This window comes from Dromiciops gliroides, chromosome 4 (assembly GCF_019393635.1).
Source record: "Dromiciops gliroides isolate mDroGli1 chromosome 4, mDroGli1.pri, whole genome shotgun sequence".
Classification (NCBI taxonomy): domain Eukaryota; kingdom Metazoa; phylum Chordata; class Mammalia; order Microbiotheria; family Microbiotheriidae; genus Dromiciops; species Dromiciops gliroides.
In genome coordinates, this window is record NC_057864.1 from 246031043 (window position 1) to 246053291 (window position 22249).

General features: G+C 41.1%; 1 protein-coding gene across 1 annotated transcript; it reads right to left on the bottom strand.

The window, feature by feature from the left end:
• Positions 1–2245: 2245 nt before the first annotated feature.
• CLPS (colipase) lies at positions 2246–5172 on the bottom strand. Its single transcript, XM_043963038.1, has 3 exons — positions 5032–5172; positions 2955–3077; positions 2246–2463 (listed from the first exon to the last, which is right to left on the bottom strand). Exons 1-3 carry the CDS (start codon positions 5113–5115, stop codon positions 2332–2334), a joined length of 339 nt encoding a protein of 112 aa, XP_043818973.1. The 5' UTR covers positions 5116–5172; the 3' UTR covers positions 2246–2331.
• Between the last annotated feature and the right edge of the window lie 17077 nt (positions 5173–22249).

The following is a 22249-nucleotide window of genomic DNA, read 5'->3' on the forward strand; positions in this document are numbered from 1 at the left end:
GAACACATCCTATCTTCTTCCTCCTGGAATTGGCAGAGGCCACCCTGTTGTCTCTATCACCTCTACCTCTTAAAATTCCACAGCTAGGTGGTGTAGTGGGTAAAGCATTTTTCTTCCTTTAAAGCTCTACTAAGGTGTCACCTCTTCCACGAAGTCTTCTCTGACTTCTCCAGCTGAAAGTGGTGTCTCTCTCCTCAAGTCTTCCCAGAGCATACTGTCTAGATCTTTCCTTTGCTCCTCTCACATTCTGCCTTGTATTGCTAGTCTTTCTACATTCTCTATCCCCCAATAAGAGAGCTCCTTGAGGACAGGGACAGAGTCATATTATTTCTATTTATAATCTTTTTTTGTGTGTCCACAGAGACATGGTCATGGAATCATTGGCAGGAACCAGGGTTCTGTATGTTGGTCAGTCAGTCAGTCAAAAAACTGTCAGTATGTCAGAGATGCTCAGCAGTTTTGTTTTTTAAATACAATTCCACAGTTTCATAACATAAGTGATTTTAAGTTTCAATTTCTTTGTAATCTTATAGAGTGAGGTTAAACTTGAGAGTGAGAGCAAGCACTTTTGTTTGTTATGCAACAAACTCTAAAAATGCTTTCTGTTTTTTTTTCCTGGATATTTACACTGGTCATGGTGAATTTTGTTACAATGACACATTTAAGATGTATCAAGTACTATGTAACATAATGGATATACAATTAAAAGGCAACAAAACACAGTTCCTGCCCTCAAAGAAACTTACAATCTAATAGGCTCACATGCTGAGACTGGTCAGGCAGACTCATAAATTTCAGGTGCTCCTGACATTGAAGTAGGGGACACTGTTTCCCACCTTTCCCTTTCCCCCATCTACAACCTCTCTGCCATCAGTGGAAAGCAACAGTCCACCATTAGGGCACTACCTGGGCTGGCGAGTGGTGGGGTTCTGTGGAGTTAGTGAAGGGTCAGTCTACTTTGTTAGAGTGTGTCACAGAACAGTGGGCAGGTATGGGGAGACTGGGCAGGCAATCAGAGCCCAAGTTTAAGGAAGGACATAGACACACTCTGCTTACCAGGCAAGAGGGGAAAAGGGGAGGCAGTGACCGGCTTCCCCTGCCTTCCTTCCTCTAGAGAGAAGTTGAGATTCCATTGGCCAGTCAGGTTCTTCATCTCCCAGGTTTCCTTTGTTCCTTTTCTGCTTTCAACCATGAGTTTTTATTTCCCCATTTAACTTGATATTTTTGCTATTAATGAGTTGTGGCCAGAGCTGGAGTCCAAAGCAGGCAGATATGAGTTCAAATCCTGCCTTAGACACTTTCTAGTTGCACCATTTAGGGCACATCATTTAACCTTTCTTTTCTTTTTTTTTTTTAATTTTTTTTAGTGAGGCAATTGGGGTTAAGTGACTTGCCCAGGGTCACACAGCTAGTAAGTGTTAAGTGTCTGAGGCCGGATTTGAACTCAGGTACTCCTGACTCCAGGGCTGGTGCTCTATCCACTGCGCCACCTAGCTGCCCTTAACCTTTATTTCCTCTTTAAGTGCTGTATAAATGCTAGGTATTATTATTGTTATTGTTATTATTAAAAATAACTTGTTAGCCAACAAACCTGAGCTGTTTCCACAGGTTGCTGAATTACCTAGAGGGATTGAGAGAGCTCTGTTTGTTGGGGAGGGAGGGGTAGAGGGACCGAGGGGCAGAGGATAAAGAGTCAAGATTTACGTGTGGTGGAGGTTTATGAAAGAGAGTATGCTGATATGCCCACATCCCTGGACATTAGAGTACCTAGACTTCTTATCTTTTCTTTTTCTAAAAGACTGTGAGCCACAAAGTAGCTCCGTTGGATTAGATTAGGAGATCTTAATCTTTGCAGGCAGTTGGATGAAGGCTACGAGCATCCTTCTTAAAATAATGATTTTCTGCCTACTGTTTGTAATGAAAGGAAATGCCAAATTTTAAAGGTTAGTAAAAATAAAGATGTAATTTTTTTACTATCTGAGTCATAGATGACTCTTCCGTGTACTTTTTAAACGACCCTTAAATGAGATAACATCTGAGTTCCCTTTTAGCTCTAGCATTCATTTATTCTTATTCCTTTTCCCTTCCCTAGAACCTTCACTGATTCCTAGTGTCCCCCTTTTCTACTTGCCAGCTCAGAAACTTGTCCCGTCTTGACCTGGTCTATTATTCCACCCTTATCACTACCATGAGTAGAGATGGATGAACTAATTTCAACAACAACACAGACCTAGCCCAGGAAGGGTTTGCTAGATATTCTTTAATTAAAAGAGAATCTGGTGGGTTGGTGGAAAAAAGCTAGGGAAAGGTGAGGAAAGGTGGGGAAAGACTTCACTCCTTTGAACGTCCAATATCACGGCAGACACCAAAGTTGGTGTTAGTGATGGTGCCCACAATGGTCTTGTCCACCTCGCAGGTCAATCCCCTCTCACAGGGACACTTGAAGTAAACTCCGTAGAGTGTCTGTGGGAGACACAAGAGCTGTTACATCACTGGACCCACCTGGGTTCAGTCAGTGGCTTAACAGCCCCTCCTGGATCAAGGCTAGTGCTCCCCACTCCTCTGACATGGGGGCTACTGAGGGGAGGTAGAACCAACCCATAGGAAGCTCCCCCCCAAAAAAGAAAAACACTCCCCTCTGTTCTGTCTTAACTGATAGCATGTAGTATAGGGAAGATAGAACATTTGGAATTATTTGGAATTAGAGATCCTGGTTTTATTGCCTCACTAAAAAAATGGGCCTCACTAAAAAAAATGGTGTTTTTTTTTAAATTAAAAAAACCAAACAAAAAAACCATAAGGTAGAACCAGGTGATCCTCCTTCTTGGGGAAGGACCCTCCCATTTGCTACTCCCTATTCCAGCCACACTCCAGCTTCCACTCCTCACCCCACACCCCTCTACCATCTTCTTTCCTTTTCCCACCCTTGCCCAGAACCTTCCTCGGCCACTCACCAGGGGAGAACATTCACTGTTCTCACGGGCTTTATCAGTACAACGGGCCACGCTCAGAACACCAGATGAGTGGCAGCATTTGCTCTTACACTGGGCACTATTCAGGCACAGCTCCCCATTTTCCTATGAGAAAGCACAGCCCCAACCACCTCCAGTCAACCTGGTGAAAGTCCCCACAGAACTACATATAAGCAGGGATCTCGTCAGGAAAAAAGAATTATGCACATAAACTTGTAAGCTCTATCTTCATTAGTGATATGTTCTGAAGTCCTAGCTACTCTGATCAATACAGTGATCCAAGTCAGTTCTAAAGGACTCATGATGAAAAATGTGATCCAGCTCTGGATAGAGAACTGATGAATTCTGAGTACAGGTCGATGTTTGGCATTGCTGCACATATCTAATGGATATTATTATTGCTTCCTTTCTCAATGGGAGGGGGGCTGGAGGGAGAGAAGAATCTGGAACTCAATTTAAAAAAAAATTAATGTTAAAAATGATTTTAAAAGACTTTTTTAAAAAGACATTTTTTGGGGCAGCTAGGTGGCACCGGCCCTGGACTCAGGAGGACCTGAGTTCAAATCCGGCCTCAGACACTTTACACTTACTAGCTGTGTGACCCTAGGCAAGTCACTTAACCCCAATTGCCTCACCAAAAAAAAAAAGACATTTTTCTCAAGTCTAGATCATCAGCAAAACGACAAGTCCAGTCTTCATTTGCAGCATTTGCTGCTTCCCAAAGTCTAAATGCCCACTCTAAAAAATTAATATTTGGCTCTCACAAGCCAGTTAGAACTGCCTCCAACACACTCTTGGATATAGGCCAACACATTCTCTAAAACTTCTTCCAGGTACAGATTGAGCCCATGACTCAATAATTTTCTTCTTCTTTGATTTCCTGTGCTCAAAATACATGCCCAACCTGCAATGATGGAGACTTAATTCCTTCCCTTGCTTCACTTCCTTCTTTCCCCTCTAGGTCCAGATCATTTATATGCCATCTATGACTTCAGGATTAGAAGCTCTGGTGGCCAGGTCTTGGTTCAATATTTTACCTTTCTGCAAGCATCCTGGTCCATTTCTGTCATATATGTGCTCTTTAGTGCCTTAATGCTTCCTAGGTAGAATCTGGAGGTTATAGCTGGCCCTGCCCATAGGCAGAATTGGTGGCTGTCTATGTGTTATGACTTGAGGCCGGTTTCCCAACCCCCAAGCAAATGCTATATTGACTCGTTAATGACCTTCTGAAGAACTATGCCTTTTGATTGGTTTAAGGAAGGTTTAACCCTTGAGTACTCATTTATACATTGACCTGACCAGGAAAGGTTTATCAGCTACCTGGTACTTTGGGGGGAAAATGACAGAGGTATAGAGCAGGCTAAGTTTTGTTGGGGAGGAAGAAGGGAGAAAATTCTGAAGCATGGGCCCCTGCCTCAGGGGGTGACCCAATTTGAGCACCTGGGAGAAGGGTAGAGTGTTGGAAACTAAAGTTTTTCTGGGGGAGAAGCATACCTGTTGAGGTAGCTGGATAAAGTGCTATGGTACAGCTTAGGTATGTGGTGAACCAGTGGGGTTTGTGTAAACACTCATCAAGTCAAATTGGACCAATGTTGATTCTTGGTAAGACTGAGTGCTGCAGGGTATATGCTTGGTAAGGAATCATGGTGCAGGGTAGGCAGCGTGATGCAGTGCAGTTGCTTGCTATATCCATGAGATATAATGTAGACAACTTGGTAAGGCCACAGACAACAATGTAGAAACTTGGTAAGGCATCGTGGCATTTTGGAAGTAAGAGGACGTGAGTTTTAGCCCTGGTTCTGTCACTGATGGACCATGTGATCTTGAGCATATTATCTCCCTTTCTCTGCTCCTCACTTTCCTCAGTGAGGAGCTTGGACTATGTTACCCCCAAGATCCTTTTCTTTTGGCTCTTTCCTTTTTAGAGGGAGGTTCTGCTGAGGGTCACCCAGCTCTGCCCAGAGATGGGAAGTATTTGGTCAGGGAGCTTGATAGCCCAGTCTCAGCCAAGGAAACCTGCCTTTTGAGACCTCAGAGGAGGTAGGAAAGTTTCTCTTACCAGGTTGATGATCAGGCCCCGAGGGTCTGGGGCTGCATAGGCTACAGCCAGGGAGATCAGCAACAGGATAAGAATCTTCTCCATGGTAAGTGGTGGACTTGAGGAGTCAGAAGACTGAGACTGGAGGGACCCTGTGGCACTGATAAATCCCTTTCCTCCTTCCCTTGTGATCAGCCTCCCCCAATCCCATGGTGCCTCATATCTTCTGGTATGCAGGTGTACAACAGGCCAGAGATAAGCTAGGCAGACCATGAACTTGACCCATGGGACCATATGGCAGTGTTCCATGGTTCATGGAACACTGGCCCCCTCCCCATTTCCCAGATGTCCTTGAGATAATGTTGTCCATCCTCCTGGTATAGGGCAGAGCCCCCAGCTTAGCCTCTGAAGTAGACCAAATGTGCTCGAGTCACAGATGTCTCCCATTCCTGGAATGCTGTTAGACTGCACAGTGGAAAGATCTGGAGTTGGGAAGACCTGAACTCAAATCCTACCTTGGGGAGTTACTAACTGTGTGACTATAGGCAAGTCTCTAACCCTCTGCTAGCCTTAATTTCCTCATCTGTAAAACAGAGGTGACAATAAAGAGAACAAACAGAGGTGAGGCTATAAAATGTAGGTGTTGAATTCATATGACCCCTAGGGCCCCCTTCTGGCTTCAAGTCTATGATCTCATGAGGGGCTTTACTTACTGTTCGCTTCTGGGCCCAAGTCTAGGAGCTTATGAGCCTATCCTCCTCCTTGATCCCTGGTTTCCAGGGGCTTAAGGGAGTACAGAGTCCCTCAGTTCTTTGAGTATGACTTGGGGGGTTAAGTGCTTAAATTGTTGTTCTTTGCTTCACCACTCCAGCATCAGAATTTTTCAATTGTCTTTCCTGTGCACTCAAGGCTCTTCAGTCTTGTGGGCAGACAGCTAGCTAATCTCATCAACCAAATCCTACCGAGGTGTTAATGGGTCATTAGGTAACCCACTCTCACCTCCTGTACACCCAGCCTTAACCCAGAAGTAGGATTTTACTGGTAGGGATTTCGGTTCCTGCGGGTCCCACTTTTGGTCCCACTTAGGATGGTAAGGGAGGGTGGTCAGGGTTGGTTCAGGTGTCTGACTCCTTGGTGAATCTAACAGTTGGAATTGATACATTGTTTTGTTGTTTATAAAGTGATTTCCTCACAAAATAAAAAAAATAGCTATGAGGTGGGAGAGAGTATTAGAGCTAAGAAGATCTGGCTTCAAGGTCTGCCTCTGACCTTAAGCAAAGTCTATATTGGCTATACTTTTCTTATCTGTAAAGTGAGAGGGTTAGGGTTACATGGCCTTGGAAATTCCTTCCAATTCTAAATCTATGACCCTGTGACCCATTTTATAAATCAGGAAACTAAGACTCCATGGGGTTCATTGACTTGCCCAAGATCACAGCTATTAAGTGTTAGAGCAAAGACTTAGACTCATCTTATGATGTCAGTCAATAAACATTTATTAAGCACCTACTACGTGCCAGCTCTGTAGTCAACACTGGGGATACAAAGGAAGGCAAAAGACAGTCCCTGCTCTCAAGGAGCTCACAGTCTAATGGGGATTTGACATGCAAATAACCATGTAAAAACCAGATAAAGATGGGATCACTGGAGATAATCAACAGGTAAAAGACACCAGCATCAAGAGGGACCATCTTGTAGAAGGTGGGATGTTAGCTGAGAGGCAGAAATGAGGAGAGAGAGCATTTGAGGCATCAGGGACAACCAGTGAAAATGGAGTTGGGAGGAAGTGTTGTGGTCTGAAGGAAAGAAGACTATTTTCATTCAGAGGACTGCAGTTAAAATGCTCACTCTGGAAAAAAAAAAGGAACAAACTCCCAAATGCTCACTCTGGCACCTGTGTGACCTTGGGAAAATGACGTAAACCTAATGGGCCTCAGTTTCCTTATCTGTAAACTGAGGGTGGTGGTGATGATGGTGGACAAAATGAGCTCTGACCCCTTCTAGTTCTAAATCTATGATACCATGACTCCCCGTCAGGCATTCTTTCCTTTATATCATAACGCTATTGCCTCCCCACTCCCAAACCTTTCCTCTGAGTGTCCTCTTAAAGGGTCCCAGAGCCCAGTGTAGGCTGGGCCCTTGGTACATAGGCTGAAGCAGGTGAACTCCATTGATCATTTGGCAAGGGCTCTGGGCACTGGGAACATAGCAGCTGCCATTCCTTCTCTTTGTTCAGTCCTGGGAACTGCCCAGCTTTACCTCAAGGTCCAAGTGCAGTAATAATTAATAGGGTAACCTCCCTTATGTACACCCCAATCTCTGTATGTGAGAATGCCCTAGATCTGGCTATCTTCCCCATGATGTGTGTGTGCATAGATCACAGGATCATAGATTTAAAGCTGGAAAGAGACTCAGAGACCATCTGGTTCAACCCCTTCATTTTACAAACAAGGAAACTGAGACAAGGAAGATAAAATAATTTGTCCAAGGTCATAAGGGAGGTATAATTCTAGAATGTTTTCTTTTTCTCTCCTTCTCCCCTCCTTCTATCTAGTCCTCGATTTGTGTTTCTCTGTATTCTCAAGGTGTATATGTTTTTGTCTGTCTCTCTGTCTCTGGGGATCACCCCTTCCAAGCAGCTTGTCAGGTAAGGCTAGGGAAAGCCTTTAGGTGCCATCTTCTGCCACTCTGCCTCTTCTATGCTATTCTCCTTCTTTCTTGTCTGTACAAGTTACCAGCTTCGGGGTAGCTAGGTGGCACAGTGGATAAAGCACTGGCCCTGGATTCAGGAGGACCTGAGTTCAAATCCAGCCTCAGACACTTGACACTTACTAGCTGTGTGACCCTGGGCAAGTCACTTAACCCTCATTGCTCTGCGAAAAAAAAAAAAAAAGAAAGACAAGTTACCAGCTTTACCAGATGGTATTATTTTCTTTCAGCCTGCATATTCACTTCCATTTTCTGAAGGCAGGTAAGTGGAAATAAAAATCATTGCATGGAGGAAGACGGAAGGTCAGGTTCCGTCATGTCCTATCTCCGTTGTCACAAATAAGGGACTATCCTGGGAGACCTGGTGAGGAGAGAAATGAACACATCTTCTGCCCCTGGTCCCACCTCCTGTTCCCATTGGTTGCTTAGAAATTATTATTCTCCTAACTCTGTTTACTTCTCTGTCCTAACTGAAGAAAACATTGTCTTATAGTTTTATAGGATTCATGTTTACACATCCCTTTTTGCTCACCCATAAAACAAGGGCCTAAAAAAATGTCTCAGTCAGCAAATACTAGACTTACTTGCCAAGTGGAGAGATATTGCAGCTGAGACCAACACAGGTTTAGAATACGAACTCACTTATGAAGTCCCATGGAAAAACATGGTGGAATACTATGAGTAGTATTGCCTCATCAAACAGAGAAGCTATGTGGGGGGTAAAAAATTCTTTAAAAACTTTATAAGAAAACGTGGTGGGGCAGCTAGGTGGTACAGTGGATAAAGCACTGGCCCTGGATTCAGGAGGACCTGAGTTCAAATCCAGCCTCAGACACTTGACATTTACTAGCTGTGTGACCCTGGGCAAGTTACTTAACCCTCATTGCCCTGCAGGAAAAAAAAAAAAAACGAAAAAAAAAACCCAAAATATTGTGGGACAATGAACCATGATATACTTAACTCTTCTCAGTAATGCAATGATCCAAGATAATGCCAAAAAACTTATGATGGAAAATACTCTCCACATTCAGAAAAAAAGAACTATGGTGTCTGAATGCAAATTGAAGCATACTATTTTCATTTTTGTTGTTACTTTTTTGTTCTTATTCTTGTTTATTCTTTCTTGCATTTTCCCCTTTTGTTTTGATTCTTCTCTTACAACATGACTAATGTGGAAATATGTTTAACATGATTGTAATGTATAACCTATATCAAATTGCTTGCTGTCCTCAGGAGGGGGGAGGAAAGGGAGGGTGGAAGAAAAATCTGGAACTCAAAAAAAAAATCCTTACATGTAATTGGAAAAATAATTAAAATAAATACATTTTTAAAAGGGGGAGGAAACAAATTCATTTTAGAGTGTAGCAGAGCAAATGAACACCTAGAATGGAAAAGAAAAAATGAAAATGCAAGGAGCCCCCATGTCTTAGGGAGTCATGTGGCCTCAGAATGGAGAAGGAGGCCCTACGCTCTCCCTCTTACCATATGGTTTCACCAGATGCAGTGAGTGAAGGAGTCACCTGCTTCCCCATTTGAGAATGCAGCAAAGTGAGAGCTAGTGCCACTCGGGTCATTTTGAAGAAATCAACAATTTATGTTAGTCAGTCAATACAAAGAAACTCCTTCCAAATACTTGGTAGGCTAGCCAGAACCAGTTACAGAAGGTCCATGCATTCTCTAATCCTTACAGTTCTCCTGGAAACAGCTTTGTGGAAATTTATTTTGATTTGGGGACCCTACCTTTGGTCTGAGATTAGAAAGACTTAGGCTCTCAGGGTCTTTTCTGTAGGAGGGGCTAGTGCCCCTCCCCCTCAGCTTCAGCTGAGCCAAAAAGCCCCGTGGGCTGAGAAGCCAGGTCAGACAGCTGGGAGGATCTATCCAAGAGATCCTGGGCTCATCCAGGCTGGCCTCTGGCATAGCCCATGCAGAGGTCCCTGGGCACACAGCAGGGGCATGGGCCCCTGGAGCCCTGGGTGTGGTACACATGGGATGCTTGATAACTGCCCCACAGCCACCCCCACCCCCCAGGGTGGCTGGCGGATTAGCTTGGTGTGTGTGGGGACACAGGAAGGCCGGAGATTTGAGTGAAGAGAAGGAATATATATAAACTGGAGAGTTAGACAGTAGGGGGGCTGACAAGATTAAGGAGGACTCCAGAGACTAGAGACCCTGAGATGAACAGAACAGAGAAGGACACAGGAGATTAAGAGGACTGGGGAAGAAGGGGGCAGCTAGGTGGCGCAGTGGATAAAGCACCGGCCCTGGATTCAGGAGTACCTGAGTTCAAATCCGGCCTCAGACACTTGACACTTACTAGCTGTGTGACCCTGGGCAAGTCACTTAACCCCCATTGCCCTACACACACACACACAAAAAAGAGGACTGGGGAAGGAGAAAAAGCTAAGAGCAAGAAAGAACAGAGGCTGATACGGAGCACGGGGGCTTTTCTGTGAGGAGGAGGCTAAAAAAGTTCCAGGCGCAGCAGGTGGAAAGAGATACACTGGAACACAGTCAGGTTGTACATTTTATTTCCCTGTATTTTTATGTTTAAATTGTATCTCATAAATAAACTCTGCTTTGATTATTTAGTTAAGAGGCTTCTTAATCTTTTGCTTATCAATTTTGGGAGTGGAGCAGTGTGGAGAAACTTTATAAACGGCCCATATTAAATTAATAGCAGTCAGATAGCCAGTTAGTCAACAGTCCCAGATTAAGTACCCCACTCAGATTAGGTCCCCCAAATTAGGCAAGCTAGCTAAAATATTCTTACATTTGAATGGTGACCACAGCAGGACTTATGGCCCAATTATAATTTTTCTAAACTTATCATTTTTCATATAGTTATAATTTTTCATAAGTCCAATTATATAATTTTTTTCAGATTAGATTAGCTAGCTAATTAATTATTTTTTTACAGCTTCCAAGTGTTTGCTTGGATGACACCAATTTAGCAAACTGATGGGCTCTGTGCATGTGCCAGACTCTCATTACACCTCACATTCCACAATCCAGCCAAGCTGACCAAAATATTTGAAAAAAAAATTACAGACTCCAGGTTAGGAAGGTCTGTTGAGTTGCTTAGAGCCCTGAGAAGTTATGTGATTTAATTGGGGTCACTAAGCTCTGAGAAAATAATGGATTTTTTAGAAGTATTGCAGAAACTGTCCCCCTTGCTGGTGAAGAACCAGGGATTTAAAATATGAAATACAGTGATATATACATATATATGCAGATATATACACATATGTTGTTCAGTCCTTTTTTAGTCTTGTCTGATTCTCTGTGACCCCATTTGGGGTTTTCTTGGCAAAGATACTATAGTAGTTTGCCATTTCCTTCTCCAGCTCATTTTAGATGCGGAAACTGAGGCAAACAGGGTTAAGTGACTTTGTCCAAGATCACACAGCTAGTAAGTGTCTGAGGCTGGATCTGAACTGAGGAAGATAAGTATTTTTTACCCCAAACCTGGCACTCTATCCATGGCACCATCTAACTTCATATATATATATACATATATACCCACATGTACACAAATATATGTGTGCATGTGTGTACACACGTATATATTTTATACAATATACACACATGTATATGTGTTGTATGTATATACAAACATGTTTTGTCTATTATGTATTCTATATGTATAGGTATATATTTATTATATATGTGCATGCATGTGTGTATATATGTGTGTGTGTGTATATATATATATACACACACACACATATAAAGCTAATGTATTTTCACTCTAATACTACAAGTCACTGGGAGGCTAGAAAGAAGGATGGTAAAAAATAAACAAACAAATAAATAAATAAAAAGAAAGAAGGATGGTATTTCTTTAGTTCAAATAAATTATTTTCTAGGCTAATAGTAAATAGAATAGGAGGTCACTAATTTGAACATAATGACCTTTGTGGGCTGCATATTGATTTAGGTTTAAAAAATAATCTTATCTATATTTTATTCTATTTTTATTTATTTTGTTAAATATTTACCAATTATATATTAATCTGGTTTTGGGTCCACTTGGGAGTGTCGTAGGACATTTGTGGTTCACAGTCTACATGTTGGACACCTCTCTTCCAACCATGTTTCCCTGCCTGAGGAATTAAGAATTAGGGGTAGGGGGCAGCTAGGTGGCACAGTGGATAGAGCACCAGCCCTGGAGTCAGGAGGACCTGAGTTCAAATCCGGCCTCAGACACTTAACACTTACTAGCTGTGTGACCCTGGGCAAGTCACTTAACCCCAATTGCCTCACTAAAAAAAAAGAAGAAGAATTAGGGGTATGGGAGAAGTATTAGAACAATTTTACATTTGACCATAGTACTTTCATTGTAGTCCCAACTTACCTAGCTAACCCTATATCTCATGAATTCCTTTTATCTGTGTGAAGTTTCCATGTTCCATGACTTTGCTTGTTCCATTCTCTACTTTGGAATGATCATTGTGTTCGTCCTTCAAGACTCAGCTCAAATATTACCTGTTCCATGAAGCTTTTCTTTTTTTAAAAAAATAGTATTTGATTCCCCCCCAAAATATATGTAAAAGCAATTTTCAACATTCTTGTTTTAAAATTTTAAGTTCCACACTTGACACTTACTAGCTGTGTGACCCTGGGCAAGTCACTTAACCCCCATTGCCCCACAAAACCAACCAAACAAAAACAAAACAAAACAAAATTTTAAGTTCCAAATTCTCTCTTTCCCTCTTGCTCTTCACCCCCTCATTGAAAAAGTAAGCAATTTGATATAGGTTATATAGGTATATAGGTCATGCAAAACATCTTTCCATAAACAAATTTCCATATTAGTCATGTTGTGAGAGAAAACATAGACCAAAAGAAAGAAAGAAAAACAAGAAAGCTAAAGAAAGTTTATAAAAAGTATGCTTTGATCTGCATTCAGACTCTATCAGTTCTTTCTCTAAAGGTGGATAGCAGTTGATCATCATACAATATTGCTGTTACAGTATACAGTGTTCTCCTGGTTCTGCTCACTCCACCTTGCAACAGTTCATGTAAGTCTTCTCAAGTTTTTCTGAAGGCACCTTGTGCATCATTTTTTCTTGACTTAACATGTAAAGATAGTTTTCACCATTCATTTTTATAAGATTTTCAGTTCCAAATTTTCCCCCTCACTTTCTTCTCTCCCAACTCCTCAAGACAAGAATCAAGCTGATATGTTTCCACGTTAGTCATGTTGTGAAAGAAAAATCAGAACAAAAGGGGAAAACCACAAGAAACAAAAAAAAAGTGGAAAATAGTATACCTCGATTTGTATTCAGACTCTATCAATTCTTTCTCTGGAGGTGGATAGCATTTTTCATAAGTCCTTTGGAATTGTCATGGATCATTGTATTGCTGAGAAGAACTAAGTCTATAATAATAATTGATCATTGTACAATGTTAGTGTTACTGTGTGCAATGTTCTTCTGGTTCTGCTCAATTCAGTCAGCATCAGTTCAAGGAAATCTTTATAGGTTTTTCTGAAATCTGCCTGCTCATCATTTCTTACAGCACAATAGTATTCCGTTACATTCATATACCACAACTTGTTTAGCTATTCCCCAATTGATTGGCATTCCATCAATTTCCAATTCTTTGTCACCACAAAAAGCTGATATAAGTATTTTTTTTACATGTGGGTCCTTTTCCCTCTTTTATGATCTCTTTGGGTTAGAGATGTAATAGTGGTTGCTGGGTCAAATAGTATGCACAGCCCCATAGCCCTTTGTGCATAGTTACAAATGCTCTCCAGAATGGTTGGATCAATCATGAAGCCTCCTAAACTGAATCCATCTTTCCATCCTTCCACTCCTTACCTGGTCTCTCCCAGTACTTTGTACCTATCTTATGAAGTGACATTTTATTTTACATTATAATTATTTCATGTTTACATATTCTATAAAACATTAAAACAAATACTATGGATTATAAATAAATACATTTATAATTTTACAAATTTCTACTTTGTTAGGTTATAACCTACTTGAGAACATTAATTCTCATTTAAAAAAAGTTTTGTTAGTCTTTTGTTTTTGCATCAGATATTTGCCACCTGATTTATCTACCAGATATACCTCTCCTGATATTCCGATCTTTCTTAGCCCATCAATGAACTTTCTCTTATGAAAAAAGAAGAAAATTAAACAAACTAACCACAATAGCAACTACATCTGATAATGTATACAACATTTCATACACATAGTACCCTACCTTTTTGAAGAAGGAAGAGAGGTTGCTACTGATCTGCAGTGAGAGAAGAAGGCCCTCACTGGGAACTATTGTTGTTTGTCCTTTGTTTTAGAAGAGGACCATAGGGGCGGCTAGGTGGCGCAGTGGATAGAACACCGCCCCTGGAGTCAGGAGTACCTGAGTTCAAATCCGGCCTCAGACACTTAACACTTACTAGCTGTGTGACCCTGGGCAAGTCACTTAACCCCAATTGCCTCACCAAAAAAAAAAAAAAGAAGAAGAAGAAGAAGAGGACCATGACATCAGGAGGTGATATCATGACTTGCAGTGAATTAGATTTAAGTGAGGGAGGGCTGTGCAAGATCACCAACCAAGGTCTCTTCCAGAGTCAACTGGGTCCAGGGGCAAGACGACCCAGAGATGGCCCCAGATGTTTAAGGCAATTGGGATTAAGTGACTTGCCCAGGGTCATGCAGCTAGTAAATGTCTGAGATGAGATTTGAACTCAAGTCCTCCTGACTCCAGAGTCAGTGCTTTATTCACTGTGCCACCTAGCTGCCCCCACTGGGAACTAGCCATCCTGATAGAAATATTTTCCTTAGTATTTCATACAGGTTTGGTATAAAGGAGCCACTCAATAAATACACATTGGTTGATAGTAGAAAAAATTATAATACAACTAGAGCTACTCTGAAATGTCACAATCCATGGATTTTCAGAGAGCTGGGAATCTCTAGCACATGGACTTGCATCAAAAGTACCAAAGACTGGGGGCAGCTAGGTGGCACAGTGGATAGAACATTGGCCCTGGATTCAGGAGGACCTGAGTTCAAATCCAGCCTCAGACACTTGACACATACTAGCTATGGGACCCTGAGCAAGTCACTTAACCCTCCTTGCCCTGCAAAAACAAAACAAAACAAAACAAAAGGACCAAAGACTGATTCATCTCTCCATTCATGCCTGTAGTTATGAAAGGGCAGCCTGGCTTCTGCCTCCATTCAACTGAAACTGCTCTCACCAGGGTCACCTGAAATCTTTTAATTATCTAATCCAAAGGCCTTTTCTCAGTCCTCATCCATGTTGACCTCTCTCTGTAGCACTGTCATTGTCAATCACACCTTTTTCCTGGAATCTCTCTCCTTGCTTGGCTTCATGGAAGTATAGGATCATAGATTTAGGACCAGAAGGGATCTTTGAGGCCATCCAATCCAACACCCTCATTTTAGAGATGAGGAAACTGAAACACAGAGGGGTTAAGTGAGGTAGTAAGTTGCAAAGCCAGGCTTCCAACCCAGATCCTCTGACTCCAAAACCATTATGTTGCTTCCCTGACACAGTTCTTTCCTAGTTCACCTTCTACCTGCCTTGCTGCTGTCTTTTGGTTTCTTCACTGGATTCATCTTCCTCCACCCCCCAGGTTTAGTTGAATCCTAAGACTCTCCATTGCACTCTTCTTTCTGTATACTCTCTCAGTGATCACCTGCATATCTTAAGTTTCAGTGACTACTTCTATACCTATGAATACCAAATCTTTTTTTTTAGGTGATCAAAGTTAAGTGAATTGACCAGGGTCACACAGCTAGTAAGTATCTGAGGTCAGATTTGAACTCAGGTCCCCTTGACTATAGGGCCAATACTCCATCCACTATACCACCTCGCTATCCCATGAATCCCAAATCTATTAGAGCCAACCCCAATTTCTCTCGGAAACTCTTGTCCCAGTTATCCGGTTGGCTTCTGGATTTCTCCATAACTGAAAACCCAACATCTCTAAGAGTGAATTCCACATCTTTTTCATTTCCTTCCAACATTCTTCTAACTTCCCTATTTCCATTCATGATACCACCATCCTTCTGGGAACCACATACACATATAAGGTTCAAAACATCACAGTTATTTTTTGTTTGTTTTGGGGGGGGCAGGGCAATGAGGGTTAAGTGACTTGCCCAGGGTCACACAGCTAGTATCAAGTGTCTGAGGCCGGATTTGAACTCAGGTCCTCCTGAATCCAGGGTCAGTGCTTTATCCACTGCACCACCTAGCTGCCCCCTGTCACAGTCATCTTTGACTCTTCCTTCTCTCACATTCTCACATTCCCTACATCTGATCAGTTGCCTAGTCCTCTAAAACTTAATTCCACAGAATTTCTTGTACCTAGTCACTCTATTTAGTCCCTTGACAATACTTGCTTAGATTATTGTGATAGTTGTTCCCCTCCCCCTCCCCCTCCCCCTCCCCACCATAGATTTAGAGCCATTAAAGGCCATTTAGTCTCACCCTTTATTGCAATAGTCTTTTAACCTGTCAACTTCTCTCTGGCCTTTCACCATTTCAACCCATCCTTCACACAGCTGTCAAAACAACCTTCCTAAGGCATAAGGGTGGCCATGCCATTTCCCCACTCAAAAACTTTCAGTGGCTCCCTATCAGCTCTAACATGAAATATTAACAATGGCAATCCCCTCATTAGTACTATATGTTTATTATTTTATTTGTTCTTATAAAAGCCTGAATTCTATGAGTATTGTCGTCCCTGTGTAACAGATGAGGAAACTGATGCTCAGAGAAGTTAAGGAACTTGCCCATGGACACCCACATCATTAGTGCCAGTGGTAGGTTGGTACCAGTGTGTGGATTTAAAAGTCAAACATAGGGAACCACTGGAGTTTATTGAGCAGGGAAGTGACATGATCAGACCTATGCCTTAGGAAAGTCTCACACCAAAAAGATATTAAACTTTTGATGTAGCAATATTTCAACTAGGTCTATAGCCCAAAGAGATTTTTAAAAAGCTGAAAAGCACTTATATGTACAAAAATATTTATAGGCATGCTTTTATTTTTTTTGGCAGGGCAATGGGGATTAAGTGACTTGCCCAGGGTCACACAGCTAGTAAGTGTCAAGTGTCTGAGGCCAGATTTGAACTCAGGTACTCCTGAATCCAGGGCCTATGCGTTATCCACTGATAGGCATTCTTTTTTGATGTAATAAAGAACTGGAAATGGAAGGTATGCCCATCATTTGGGTAAGAACTAAACAAGTTGGGGGCAGCTAGGTGGCATAGTGGATAAAGCACTGGCCCTGGATTCAGGAGGACCTGAGTTCAAATCCGGCCTCAGACACTTGACACTTACTAGCTGTGTGACCCTGGGCAAGTCACTTAACCCCCATTGCCCCGCCAAAAAAAAAAAAAAAGATTGCACCTTGCTTGCAGTCATGCAAAACATATTTCCATATTAGCCATGTTGCAAAAGAAGAGAAAGACCAAAAAAAAGAAATTTAAAGAAATTTTAAAACAATTTGCATTGAGTCTCTATCATTTCTCTCTTTGGATAGTGAATGTCATTTTTCATCATAAATCCTTTGGGATTGTTTTGAATCATTGTCAGATACACCATTTAGAAGGGAGAGGGTGGGAATAGATAAGTAACTTGGAGTTGTCCTCTCACCTTGTGGGTGTACCTGCTGTTTATCTCTCATTCCAACCTTGCCTCCTATAGGTAGAAGTCCTCTTAGGGCAGACAGACCTTGGTAAGTAAAGGGAATCATTTAAGTTCCATCTTCCTCATTTTACACAGGCTTCTTTGGAAGCCTGACTCTTTCCATACTAAGTGCTTCCCCTCCTTGGACCAATGAAGGGGTTTTTTGTTGTTTTTTTTTTTCAATTTTTTCCCCAAAATTACATACAAAAACAATTTTAATGTCGATTTTTTTTAATGTATGAGGTATTTTATTTTTTCCATTACATGTAAAGATAGTTCTCAACTTTTGTTTATACATGCTTTACAATTTCAAATTTTTCTCCCTCCCTCCCCTCCCTCCCCCCCTCCCCTAGACAGCAGGTAATCTGATATAGGTTATATCTATATATCTCTATACATATACATATATATACACATACACATATATATACACATAATAACATTATTTAATGTCGATTTTTAAAACTTTGTGCTGCAAATTCTCCTCCTCTCTCCCTCCTCACCCCTTCCCAAGAACACAAGCAATTCAATATAAGTTATAGATGTGTAGTCATGTAAAACATTTCCACATCAGTTAGGTTGTGAAAGAAAACAGACAAAAAAACCCTTAAGGAAAAGGAACTAAAAAAAAATTATGCTTCAATTTGTATTCAGACACCATCAGTTCTTTCTCTGGAGATGGATTGCAAATTCCATAAGTCCTTCAGAGTGATAACATAAATTTGAGATGGGTTCAGTTAAATTCAGTCATGTTATTTCCTACAGCTCTGCTCAGAAGCATATGAATAGGAATAAAGGATGTGGATGGTAGAAGTGAACCAAGTTGGGGCTTAGAAAGGCTTGAGTGTCCATAGAACAAGAGGCAAGAAATTTGAAATGAGTGAATAGACTAGAGTCGAACTTGTTAACTATAGGTTTGAGATTGGGAAGGGAACAAATGAAGTTGCCATAGGGGTGATTGTTTGGTAGAGTAATTAGGGATGGAGGAATTAGATGTCATGGTGAGAATGCAGAATTGGTTTAGGAAAGGTAAGGCATGCAGACTTCTGTTTCCAGGTCAAAGAGAAAGCGGCTGTGATTACTCACAAGCCAGGCAGGCTGAGAAGAAGCCCAATCACCCCCTGGGCCACGCTGTAGCACAAACAGTGTGTCCTGGAAGTAGCGCTACACTTTAGGAAGGAGTAAAAAGCCAAGAAATAGTAAGCCAGCATGAGTAGGCAGAGAAAGCAGAAGACTATTGAAAACTTCTTTGGGGGAAAGGTAGACCACAATACATCCTCAGAAGAAGAAGAAGATAATAACAGGGTCAAAGCTCCAACATCCAAAGCTTCCAAGAAAAATATGAACTGGTCTTAGGCCATGGAAGCTCTCAAAAGGGACTCTGAAGAGAAAGTAGGAGAGATAGAATGAAGATGTAGAGAAAGAGAGGAAGGAATGGAAAGAGAAATGAGAGCAATGCAGGAGAGTCATGAGAAAAAAAGTCAACAGTTTGAAAAGCCAAATGGAAAAGTAGATTAAAAAAACTGTCCACTGAAAATAATTGCCTAAGAATTAGGATTGAACAAATGGAAGGTAGTGACCTTTTGAGAAACCAAGACACAGTAAAGCAAATCCAATTGAATGAAAAAATAGAGTGCAATGTGAAATATCTCCTTGGAAAAACAACTGACCTGGAAAATAAATCTAGGAGAGACAATTTGAAAATCATTAGACTACCTGAAAACCATGACCAAAACAAGAGCTTAGACACCATCCTCCAAGAGATTGTGAGGGAAAATTGCCCTGATATTCTAGAAGCAGAAGCTAAAATAGAAATTGAAAGAGTCCACCGATCACCTCCTGAAAGAGATCCCAAAAGGAAAACCTCCAGGAATATTATAGCCAAATTCCAGGACTCCCAGGTCAAGGAGAAAATATTGCAAGCAGCTAGAAAAAAAAGAATTTAAATACTGTGGAGCTCCAATAAGGATAAAGCAAGATCTAGCAGCTTCTACATTAAAGGACTGGAGGGCATGGAATATGATATTCCAGAGGGAAAAGAAAGGTAAGGCATGCAAAGAAATGGAGTGATAAAAGATTTTAATTTGATCAAGGAATTCCCAGAGTTTTTAAAAAAATACCTGTGCAAGAATATCAAGGGAACTAATAAAGGTGGGCTAGCCATACCAAATCTGAAGCTTTACTTTAAAGCAGCAGTCATCAAAACTATTTAGTACTGGCTAAGAAATAGAGTAATGGATCAATGGAATAGGAGACACAGTAGTAAATGACTATAGTAATCTACTATTTTACAGACCCAAAGACTACAGCTTCTGGGATAGGAACTCAGTATGTTACAAAAACTACTGGGAAAACTGGAAGATAGTATGGCAGAAACTAGGCATAGATCAACATCTTACACGGTATAATAAAATAAGGTCGAAATGGTACATAGTTAGGGGCAGCTAGGTGGCGCAGTGGATAGAGCACTGGCTCTGGATTCAGGAGTACCTGAGTTCAAATCCAGCCTCAGACACATGACACTTACTAGCTGTGTGACCCTGGGCGAGTCACTTAACCCCCATTGCCCTGCAAAAAAAAAAAGGTACATGGTTTAGACATAAAGGGTGATACCACAGGTAAATTAGGAGAGGAAGGAATAGTTTACCTCTCAGATCTATGGAGAGAAGAACAATTTATGACCAAACAAGAGATAGAGAATATTATGAAATGCAAAATGGATGATTTTTATTACATTAAATTAGAAAGGGGGCAGCTAGGTAGCACAGTGGATAAAGCATCAGCCCTGGATTCAGGAGGACCTGAGTTCAAATCCGACCTCAGACAGTTGATACTAGCTGTGTGACCCTGGGCAAGTCACTTAACCCTCATAGCCTTGCAAAAAAAAACCCCAAAACCCAAAAAACCCAAAATACTTGATACATTAAATTAGAAAGTCCTTGTACAAACAGAAGCAATGCAGCCAAAATTAGAAGAGAGACAGAAAGCCGGGAAACAATTTTTTACAGCCGGTATTTCTGATAAAGGCCTCATTTCTAAAATATATAGGGAACTAAATAAAATGTATAAGCCTGCAAGTCATTCCCCAATTGAGTAATGGTAAAAGGATATGAACAGGCAGTTTTCAGATGAAATCAAAGCTATCTATTGCCATATGAAAAAATGCTCTAAATCACTATTGATTAGAGAAATGCAAATTAAAACATCTCTGAGGTACCACCTGACACCTATCAGATTGGCTAATATGACAAAAAAGGAAAATAATAAATGTTGGAGAACTTGTGGAAAAATTGGAGCATTGTTGGTGGAGCTGTGAACTGATCCAACCATTCTGGAGAGCAGTTTGGAACTATGCCCAAAGGGCTATAAAACCATTCATACTCTTTGACCCAGCAATACTACTATTAGGTCTTTTCCCCAAAGATATCATAAAAAAGGGAAGAGGACCCACATGTACAAAAATATTTATAGAAGCTCTCTGTGTGGTGGCAAAGAATTGGAAATTGAGGGGATGCCCATCAGTTAGGGAATGGCTAAACAAGTTGTGGTATATGAATGTAAAATGATGAGCAGGTGGATTTCAGAGAAACCTGAAAGACTTAAGTGGACTGATGCTGAGTGAGATGAGCAGAACCAGGAGAACATTGTACACAGTATCAACAACATTGTGTGAAGACCTATTGTGCCAGACTTAACTCTTCTCAGTAATACAATGGCCCAAGATAATTCCAAATGACTCATAATAGAAAATGCTCACCATATCCAGAAAAAAGAACTGTGGAATCTAGATTCAGATTGAACCCTACTTTTGCTACTTTTTTGGTTTTGTTTTTTGAGGTTTTTCCCTTTTGTTCTGATTCTTCTTTCACAACATGACTAATGCAGAAATATGTTTAATGTGATTGTACATATATAACCTATATCAGATTGCTTGCTGTCTTGGGGAGAGGGGAGGGAAGGGAGGGAGGGAGAAAAATTTGAAACTAGAAATCTTATAAAAACAAATGTTAAAAACTATCTCTACATGTAAATAGAAAATAATAAAATACTTTTATGGTTAAAAAAGAACACCTGTGGTTGATGGCAAGGTTGTGTGAACATTTCTTGCTGTTGAGGTGAAGCAGAGAAGTATATCAGTGGAGAAGATTGAGGAACTGATTAAGCTGTTTAAGGGGACATCTCTATGAATGCTAAAGTCCTCTAGGGAATGAAGGGATGAAGAGAAGACTGTGACCCGGGTGCTAAATTCTTTGCAAAAAGGAAGGAGAATGACCTGAGAGTGAGTCAATAACTACTGCTAGGTTTTCTATTGAGTGATAAATTTGGATGGAATGAACCTCAGTGGAGGAGGGTTTCCTGAGTAATCACAGCAGAGGGAGAGTCTGGAAGTGGTGATGGGACATTCCCTCCAGGAAAATTCAGGAGGCATGAGAGAAAGTACAGCCAATGCCAGAGGTGATTAGAGAAGCAATGTCTTGTGGGGTGTGCTGACTTTATGTGAATACCAAAAGACAGAAGGAGCATGAGGGAAAGAGGTAGAAAATGAAGGGAACTTCATTAATTAAGGAATGAGAATTCCAGAGGGCAAAATGGAAGAAGTGGGAATAGATGTGGGACATGGGAAAGAACAGCAATGAGAAGTAGAGAATGGAGAAAGATGGTGATTACTTGGAGGTGTTGTTGAAGTCAAGAGTGTGATCATGTCCACGCTTACTGTAGCAGGGGTGGAATAGAGAAATAGATAATGGGAAGTGAAGAGATTGAGGAATTAGGAGGATCAGGGAAGATTTTCCCTAGATAATACTGTAACTCTGGCCACCTTCTGCAGTACCAACTACTCTTTTTCT

What these genes read in the sequence shown, in the direction of transcription:
- CLPS (XM_043963038.1), bottom strand. Translation starts at nt 5,115, where the DNA reads ATGGAGAAGATTCTTATCCTGTTGCTGATCTCCCTGGCTGTAGCCTAT. An exon ending in GGGGCCTGATCATCAACCTG is followed by an intron (nt 3,078 to 5,031) that starts GTAAGAGAAACT and finishes GCTTTCTCATAG; the next exon opens with GAAAATGGGGAGCTGTGCCT. An exon ending in ACAGTGAATGTTCTCCCCTG is followed by an intron (nt 2,464 to 2,954) that starts GTGAGTGGCCGA and finishes TGTCTCCCACAG; the next exon opens with ACACTCTACGGAGTTTACTT.